Source organism: Herpailurus yagouaroundi, unplaced genomic scaffold (assembly GCF_014898765.1).
Source record: "Herpailurus yagouaroundi ecotype Mexico unplaced genomic scaffold, PumYag 100, whole genome shotgun sequence".
Taxonomy (NCBI): Eukaryota; Metazoa; Chordata; class Mammalia; order Carnivora; family Felidae; genus Herpailurus; species Herpailurus yagouaroundi.
In genome coordinates, this window is record NW_024412391.1 from 50,777,790 (window position 1) to 50,788,109 (window position 10,320).

The following is a 10,320-nucleotide window of genomic DNA, read 5'->3' on the forward strand; positions in this document are numbered from 1 at the left end:
TAAGCTCACTTAGCTAGAGCAGTATAAACATTTGAAGTTTGTTGGAACTAATGACAATTCAATGAGAAGATATTTGGATATTTTAGGGGGATTAACATAGTGAAACTGGATTTAGAATCAGAAAATCTGGATTCAGTCCCTACCTAACCTTGAGTTTTGCCTGTTCACCATTTTCCTAAGTATATATCACGATTTCTCTCAGGGGTTTGCTGGGTGGGTTAATTGAGATGATATCTGCTCAAGTTCCTAGCACATGATAGATAGTAAATATTTAAATCTGAATCTACCTTGAAGACAAATTTTGCTTACTTCAGGGTTTTCAAAAAGATGTATCCCCGGCCTTTACACAGTCAACTATTAATTCTGAAACACTGGTCTGCACTCTCTTCCCTGAGTTGGGTTGCATGGGAACTTGGTGAAACTATGGCTCTCGTCCTCTAAGACCCAAAGCACTTTCTCTTTATTGTAGCTCAGTCTTCCGGGAGGTGCGGCAGGATGGAGGGCTGTGTTAGGTTGGCTTTGCTTCCTCATCTTTGACACTCTCTTCCTTCTTCCTATCAGATGATCCTTTTTTCTGCCTGCTGCATCTGTGGACTCATTGGGGGCATCCTGAACTTCCAGTTCCTGCGGGCAGTGACAAAGAAGACCTCTTCCCTCTATCCTCTGCATCTCGCCTCCATGTCTCTCGCGTGCATTGGGATTGGTGGCTGCACCCTGTCTTCCTGGCTCACGTGTCGACTAGCCAGCTACGAGCAGAGGAGGATGTTCTCTGAAAGGGAGCATTCGCTGCACCACTCTCATGAAATGGCCGAGAAAGTGAGTTTTGTACCTTTTCTGCTCATTGCGAGCGTGGGATGAAGACTGTCGTCAAACCTTGGTGAACCAATTTGCAGCTTAGATGAGAATTTGAGGAATTGGGATTTTATAAAAGTTTGGCCCTATTGGACTAGGAGTAGAAAATTTTTATTATTTTTTTCTCTGCTATTTTGGGTACACCTATTTTCAATCTCATAGCTATCTATATAAAAACACCGTTCCTAAAATAGCATTTCATAAAATATTGAATGCCTTATAAATATGGATTTGTATGTATTGTACTGAGGAAAAGCACATAAACTAAATACACTTGCAACTCAATAATGCCAGTTTCAGAAATCTGATGAATTCCCCTTTCTAGCTCACCTCTTGTGCTTGTAAGTAGATGCATTTGATTATGTAAATTAGATTTTCGAGCATAAAAGGACCTTTTAATAAGGCCACAAAAAGCCTTGCCTATCAGTGCCCATATTACAATCCACATAAAGCTTCGCTAAATTCTCATCTAAACTTCATGCATATTTGGATAGCTTTGCCTGTATTTTAAGTAATATTCTTGCATAATTGTTTCATGAAACCCATTTATACCGGAAACAACACTTATTGCTTAAAGCACAAATAGTGAGCTGTGTTTCTGTTACATTTTGCACATATTTCTTAATTCAGTTCCTGTTACTCGACCTCTGAAGGAAAAGATAAAAGATCTGTAAAATAAACTTGCTAAGATAATGGCCACATCATATTTCACTTGGTATCATGGAAATAAAACTGCATGATCACAGGATAGAAGAAAGAGTAGCAAGAGTTACTACTGCATATTCCTTTATAATGTTATCTTGAAGAAAAAAATATTTGTTCTATAGTTTTATGCATTTCCATTTTGTATCAGTCAATACATTCAAATAAGGGGAGTAGATATTGGATATTCATTCTTAAATTGTTCCGTGGAAAAAGCAATTTTAAGCAGATGTACACATGTTCTTGAAAAGAATTTTATAGTACAAATAGCAGGACTGGTAATTTAAAGAAATGGGTTGTTAAAAATAGATTATCACTATATATTTGGATAGTGGCTCTTTTGTTCTCTATTTGTATACTAGTGTGCTTTAGTTTGTTTTGTGTATATGTGCAATATTTATTATATGATTGTTATATTTATATTAGAGATTGAGGGCTATTGAAATAACCGACTTGCCCAGCTGCCCGGTGGTGCCCCCGACACCAGAGTTACCTACAAGGTACGCTGATTTTTAGGGAGTTACCATGTTGTAATGTCACTGCAGGAAGCAACGCCTCTTCTAGGAAGCCATGATGTCAGCAGATCAGTCTGCTGTAATGTCTGTTGTTCCTCAAAGTATTGCTTTCATGAGAACTACTTTGAGGACGCAACATGAACCTACATGGCAGAGTCTTGCAGCTTGAAACTTGGTTGAGTATTTAAAATATTCAGCCTCCTATAAGCATCCAAACACATTTCTGTTTGGATGATTCATGACTTCTTTATTTTCTGCTACATCATGATTCTGACTCAATACCATCATTCACAGACCAGAGTTTTGTTTTTAATAATAGGTGACTCTGATAAAGACAAACTGTATCTCCCTTGTGCCAAAACTACATGAGCAGGTAACCTAAGTTTGACACAAATATAGTAAAAATGCTATATGAAAGCCATCTTTTCATAAAATTATCTGATGTGATACATTTCAAATTTATTTACTGTATTTTTGGTTGCTAAAAATAACTTAGTCACCCACCATTCTTGCCTTGATTAAGCAATATAATTGGAAATGTAGAAAGCTAGACAGATACTTTGGCCCCATTGCAGAAAGTTTATCCATTTGCAAATAGTCCCATTTGATCCTGCCCAAATTTAGAATATATTCTTTGTGTTAAGTTGGACATGCCTATTTGCAAATAAACTGAAGATGCTAATACATTTAAAACCTAATTTAGGGGCACCTGGGTGGCGCAGTCGGTTAGGCGTCCGACTTCAGCCAGGTCACGATCTCGCGGTCCAGGAGTTCGAGCCCAGCGTCAGGCTCTGGGCTGATGGCTCGGAGCCTGGAGCCTGCTTCAGATTCTGTGTCTCCCTCTCTCTCTGCCCCTCCCCTGTTCATGCTCTGTCTCTCTCTGTCCCCAAAATAAATAAATGTTGAAAAAAAAAATTAAAAAAAAAAACAACCTAATTTATGCTGTATTCTCTTATCAGTGATTTTACTTTGTCCATACTAGTATGAATTTAGTTAGAAAAAACTCCTTTATTTTGTAAGATTTTTGAACACTGGGTTTTTTCTTCACCCTGAAATAAAATATTATACATTAGATTAATTTTTATGGGTTTTAATCCAATTTTTTAAAATTTGATTTATTTTTAGAGAGAGAATGTGCATACCTGAGCAGGGGAGGGGCAGAGAGAGTGGGAGAGAGAGAATTCCAAGCAGGCTCTGTGCTGTCAGCATGGAGTCTGACACAGAACTTGATCTTACAAACCATGAGATCATGACCTGAACCAAAACCAGGATTTGGCCCTTTAACTGACTTAGGTGCCCCTGAATCAACTTTTTGAATGCAAATTCACTTTAAGAGAACAAGTACCTAAGAATCTTACTTCTATAAATTCATTAGGAAATTGTTTTTGTACTAATAGAAGGAATAGAGAAAGCTGAATGAGTAAATTCTGTTACAGATCATTTTTGAAGAATCATTTCTATCTTATCTCGCCACCCACAGTGAGTTCATGAATGAAGCCTCAAATCAGGCTTCTTATCTATAAACTTAACCTCAGGGCAACAATTCCACCACATTTCCACACTTACTTGTACCATGTACATTTCTAGCAAAGCCAACCACTCAGATAGACTGAACCATCGCCAGGCCACCAAAGCAGGTTGCTGGCACCGAAGGACCTTCACTTTCCCTCAGTCTTTACCTCCAAAGAGTTTGAGTTTCTAGGCTTATTACTTTGTAATTCCTTGGCACCTTACTGAGGAGGCACATTGTATACCCAGGTATAAGACAACTCCCTAGGGCCTGGAAGGAGCCAGGCACTTTGCAAAGAGAGACAAATCTTGATGTAAGAAGAGGTTAAGTCTCCAATGCATATTGTCATCTTTCTCAGAATTTTCTTGGAAGGAACTCTACCAAATCTTTAAAAGACAACAAAATTTTCAAAAGCAAAGTTCTAAAAACCAGGTCAATTCCTACCTTCCGGTCCTTCCTGGATCCTCCTAGGTAACTTTCCAAACCACCCAATACAAGAAGCATGAATCTTTATTCTACTTCATCTCCTATATTGAATTTTCAAAGAGAAGAGATTCAGAATAAGGCATGGGTACCTTTTTACTTTTCAAATAAATATTTGGAAGAATTTCTAAAGTTTACAAAAGCAAGTACATTAACTTTTAATGTACTTAAAAGGTGAATTTAAATGGTGAATTTCAATTCACCCAAATAGCAATTAGATATAAACTGATGGGCTTGAGATAAATGAGCAAATAATTTTGATTTGAATTTTATTTACTATATATTTTGCAAATAGGCTTGTTAAAGTGTAAAATTCTTTTAGATATTTTTTGCCTAAATATTCTTTATAATATGGTATACTAATATTATAAATGGGAATGGGCTTCATATCTCCTCATATTTCTTTAATGTTTAGGGAAGATTTTACTGTTCAATAAACATGAATTCAAAACATCTAAATTTTTTTAAAATTAACATTTTCTAAAATTGCAAATGGAACTTATGTTAGTTCATCCATTATATCTAAATTTCGTTTGCCTTCCATGTAGTTTTCCTTATTAACATCTTAGTAATTGATCCCTTAAAAAACATGTTGAGGTTTTACTGTTTGGTTGGTTGTGTTTTTTTTTTTTTTTCACTGTAGCATTGATAGTGTCATGAAAACCAATTATTGTGATTTATTAGTAACCCACCATTACATATAAGCAATGATCGCCTTGTGGGCCTAAAAGGCCACCCATTTTTCTATAGAATAAGGTAACCCCTAGAATATGTTGGCATTTTGTTGATATGCTCAGCAGAGAAGCCTATGCAATATGCAATGTGCATAGGCTTAATCATCTAGTTTCTAGGTGAGGTATTTCCAAAATAAAGTTGAGGAACAAAAGGAGAGACTCAGGGCACTGGGGACAGATTAAACTGTTTTTGTGTGTAGAAGACTTTGGTCTAACAGACTATCATTTCAGCATTTTCATGTGCTCCAAGATGCCATGAAATTTCATTTTCTCAAATGCAACAACGATATCAATCCTTGTCCTTCCCCAAAACTCAACAAGTTGTTCAGTGGCTTGAAATTTGTTTTGGAAATTCATTAACCAAATCAGTATCTTACTCTGGAAGTAAACTTTAACTAATTCATCTTATTTTTTGTAACAGGAAATGACAGACAACATGAGCAATGGAGGACCACAACTGATATTTAATGGAAGAGTATAATCAATGTTTTAAAGAACTGAACATTTTTTAGGATTTTCATGAGGAAAGGAAATACCAAAGGAGTAGGAGATAAAATTACAACAGTTCTTGCATTTGCTGTTATCTCTCTTGAGCACCCACTGTAATTATTCTCCCACAGTTTTGCCTCATTTATTTCTCCAGCTTTTTTATTGGGTGAAGCCTTCAGTAATGCAGTAATTTTAGCAGAATTTCCAGATTGTTCTAAAGACTTTTCAGGAAAAAAAAAAAAGAGGAATAAGCAGATTCATATTCTACAAAACCACTATTTGACTAGCATGAGTGTTAGATTTGTAATGATATATTTCATATAAATAATCAAAAGTACAAATATCAAGAAGTAACAATAACCTACTGATGTCTTTGTTTTGAAAGACAATGGCTTCAAGAATACCACAATTCAAAACCTCAGCAATGCCTTGTTGTAAAAACATTATAATTATTTCCAATTTGTGAATGAACTATATTTCATAATTTATTTGTAAATGATAAAAAAAACCAAAAACATAAACAAGAATTTTTTTAGAGAGAGACAATGCTAATCTGTATGATATTTTTGCATTTTTGCACAAGAGTGAAAAATTATAAATGAACATCATTTAAGGAAAATAAATATGCTTTCATTATACCGTGCAGATTGATCTGCATGTTCATGAATGAGCCTAAGAATAAAATAAAGTGTGTGTGTGTACATATACTGTAAATATAGAAAATATATACAGCATATATTTATAGCACTCATGAATGTAAATAGGTAGTCAAAAAGAAATTATAATACTTGTTGGGATATTATCAAGATTCTATCCCCAAAGATATGGGAAAGCAATTTTTCAAGGCTTTTATGTGCCCACAAAATCACACATTTGATTTCTACTAAATTTGTTCATTTTTATTCTTTTTATTATGTCTGCTGTGTGTAAATTTCATTGTGACTGACATTTATGGAGTTGAGATATCTGAATAGGGTAGTATAAAGATAGATTACTTATTTGGCTATTTTACTTTTAGGGTATTTATGTAATAACAATGATCAAGACTGATTTATAAACATAACAACTTTAAATCACATACTTCCACCTTATAAATAGAAACATAATGACTTGTGATTATTCATGATACTTATATTTCAACACCTTACAACCCCGATGATGTATGCCCAAAAGGTAAAGTTATAATTAGCTTTGGTAGAACTTAATTTAGTTTTTTTAACTTTATAATTTACATGAAACAATACAGACCATTTTTAAAAATACATTTATTCAAAGAACCTGAAAGAGTTCTTTGTAGAAGGAAATAGGCCTACATTTATATAGCTAGATTTAAATCTTCCATAATGGAATGTTAAAATAGAAATCTATGACAAAATGAATAGGCAAGAAAATAGCATAGTCTTTGACATATTTATGAGAATAAAACCTCTGGTAATAGATTTTAAAAATGTAATATTTTAAAATATGTAATTCTCACTGTATTGTATACTTTTATTTTGTCCCCAAAGCTAGTCAGTTTTCAAGTCATTTTTATGAGTTACTTATTGAGCCATAGGTAAATTCAACCTTTAATGTTCAGGATGAGAACATGTTATAATTTAGAAACAAAATATGGGTTTTAATTATAACAAAATAATAATTCCAGTTAATGGAAATCTGAAGGTATTTTAGTTTTAGAGCAACATGATCATCACCTGCCCCAACTCATAAGAAAATTCTGGCTGTATATAATCAAAAGAAATAACTGAACTATGGTTGGTGTAGTGTTTGAAGTCTTCTAACTCATATGAATAACTTCTTTATCCAGCACATTACAAAAGTTGCCCATAAATGCAACCTCAATAGTGAATCAACATTATCACTGTTCTATTGATGCCACAAACAGGCATAATCATTGTCACTGAAAATATAAACTATACAATGCAGATATTTTGTATATATCTGGCTCTACTGAATTTACACAAGGATGTAGTTTTGTACTGAAGGAATAACCACTGACTCTAATTTTAGGTGGCATTTCTTTGTAGACGTGTTTGTACAATACAGAGTTATAATACATCAGTAAGATGTTTTAATGCCTTTTGAAATAATCTATGAAATCACCCATCAAAGGACAAAAGTAAGCATCTCATTGCTTTGATATAGAGTTACGAAGAGATGCTATCATTACAATTATCCACATAGTCTACAGTGTATATAACCAAGTATAGATATGTCTTTAAATGTAGTTATTTTAACCCAGTATTTTCAGGGCTCAGTTATTTAGAGGGATTTATTTGTGATTTATAGCGATTCTTTCTGAATTAAACAGGGGAAGTTAGGAAGACATTGTTCAAGTAGCTGAAAATTTAATTTTCACAATAAATTGAGCTATGAACTAGAACATTTTAAGTGACTGCATTACAGTTTTAGTATGAGCCTACCCTTGGGAGAAAGTAAGTTAGGAAAAAAATATGTGAAACTAGTGTGGTGGTGTGCTATAGAGACTAGCTACAAAAAGATGCAGTTATTAGAAGCATAAAAGAATAAAAGTGGACTCTGGAAAATTTTAAACATATATGTGCATATATGTATAAACACACATACACACATATATATACAATCGTTTAGAAGTGGAACATGGTATGATGACTCTATGGATATGTCTATGTAATAAAATGGTGTGCTTTGAAACTACATACGGTGTGAACTTTCTTTTCATCATGAAAAAGTAGTTTCTCCCAATAGGTTCTGAGATTGGCAGGGGACAGGATGCTGTGCATGAAGAGGCAGCAAGAGTCGCAGTAGTGGATACGGTATTCAGAAAAGCTATTTTATGAGATAGGAGACACTGAAGTCTGTTGAAATATAGAGAGGGAGTGGTTGAAGATACAGGACAAGATGCACATAAGAAAGTGAGGTCTGGAGGAGGCAGGAGTTAATAAGATACACATTATAAGAGACAGATTTAGCTATAAATAGGACTGAAGTTGTAGGGGATCTCACAAATGAAACCACAATATTCAGAGAACTCCGCTGACCTGTCTCTGTCAAAAGGTTGCTACTGGCATTTGGGGTAGACAGTAATTCATTGTACAGACTGTCCTTTGCATTTCAGGTCATTAAGCATCTCTGGTCCCCATCCACTAAATGTCAAGAGGATACCCCAGCTGTAATAACCAAAAATGTCCTAACAAATTTTCGCCTCTTTGGCAGGTAATATTGCCCCCTAATTTAGAACCAGTGAGGAAAACCCTTTAATACAATCCAGAGCAGCCAATGTTAATGCTACTTACAAATGTAGACTTGAATTGCTCAGGATCATAAGTTCACTGTTCTAAGGTCTACCTATATTATCTAATAAAGTAGCCACTAATCTAAGCACGTGTGATTAAATATATGTATAAATTAATCAAAACAAAATTAAATGTTCAGTTTCTCAGTTGAACTAACCACTAACAGTTAACTAACCACCAACAGTTATAGAATATTTCTCAGAAAGTTCTATTGGACAATGCTAATCAAAAGCACACAGAGGGGAACTGTCCCCAACCCTCAGTCAGCCAATTATCATTACAATAAAATATGTGAAAAGAATCAGTAAAGTCTCCATGGAATTTGAAGTTGATGGACCAGTTAAATCCATGGACTGAAAAAAACTGCCATATATATACAGTATATATGTATGTATGTATGTATGTGTGTGTATATATATATACAGTATATATACAGTACACACACACACACACACACACACATATATATAGTAGGCCAAGCCCATTATAAAGTCTAAAAGTTGCTATAGAGATTTCATGTTTAAATCTGTTTATGAAAGATTCCACTAAATAACTAAATATTTTATGTTTAACAGGTAAAATGAGATGTGTAACTCCCATTTTTGAAGAAGTTTATTCAGCCTATTACCATGCGTCAATGAAAAATTCTGCATTTCTTATGCTTGGGAAGGTGAGAAAAATATGCTGCCCTCCACTTTTTTACTGACTTAGCTCAAAAGTGGCATGTTCAGAAACCGTATGTCCAAGGCTACATTTTCAAAGATGATTTAGCAAACACGTTCTAGAAATTCAGAGAGAGCATCTTAAGTACCATTTGGTTAGAACACAGTTTCCAAATAAAGTTTCAGAACTTGGCATCACTTCACTCTTGTCTCCCTTAAATCATTTTCTGGAAACATATGTGATATTTTTTAATTCAAAGTATATGACAGCCAAGAAATTCAGTTATTCCAAAACCATAAATCACAGGTTGTGAGTTACTGAGAGCAGAGGAAACCAATTCAGAAATTTCTGGAAATGTGGATGCCTAGTAAAATTATACAAAAGGGTTTTTTTTTTTCTCTTTTTTTCCAGGAAAATTATTTACTGAATACAAAAGGTCTTTTACCAGGAATGTAAATATACAGGAACATATTGTAAAAAGTCAAACCATACATCTGAACAAATGTATTTAAAATGTTAATAGTTTGATATTTTCTACATTAACTAGTTATAGGCATATAGCCTTCATTTAACTGGAAATATTTAAGAACTAGGATCCATCTTTACTTTCCTTCACATCAACTAGGGACTTTTGATTTCAGAGTTTTTCTTCATTAACACCCAAGGGCTCTACTCTCTTAGCCACACAATAGGTTACAAGCCCCACCCCAAAAGCCATTATGTATTTTGTTACTGAAAATTGCCAGAGAGACTCTAGAAGTTGTCTGAAGCCCCACAGAAAATCCTAAGATCTTGTCAAATGTGCAAGTGTTTGATTAGCCTCAAGGAATCAGGACTCATGACTTCTCCTTGTATTAATTAATCAAGATATTTGTCCTCACCTACTCACTAAGAGGTCCTCAAATGCCATTTCACGGCATCCCGATGGAGGACGGGAAGATGTCCCTTGGGCTCTCCAAGATCATTGCTCTGGAAAGAAAAGCGGCAGATTCCTTTGTGGGGGGCTCTATCGTCCCTTGCTCCGTCCCTAATTGTAAACCAGCCAAGGAAGGTTTTATTCATATAAATACACTCTAAGGACCCTATGCTGTCTAGAT

General features: G+C 34.6%; 1 protein-coding gene across 6 annotated transcripts in view; it reads left to right on the top strand.

Annotated features, from left to right (window-relative positions):
- Positions 1-7,961, top strand: part of TMEM196 (transmembrane protein 196) — a 53,134-nt gene extending 45,173 nt beyond the window's left edge. For 4 of the 6 annotated variants that reach the window (XM_040472477.1, XM_040472472.1, XM_040472473.1 and 1 more), the window contains exons 3-5: positions 562-816; positions 1,981-2,054; positions 5,218-7,961. In XM_040472477.1, coding sequence (XP_040328411.1) covers positions 562-816; positions 1,981-2,054; positions 5,218-5,224 — 336 coding nt within the window. In that variant the 3' untranslated portion in view covers positions 5,225-7,961. The remainder of the gene's footprint in view (positions 1-561; positions 817-1,980; positions 2,055-5,217) is intronic. The other 2 variants (XM_040472474.1, XM_040472475.1) reach the window with 1 other exon arrangement.
- Positions 7,962-10,320: the final 2,359 nt, after the last annotated feature.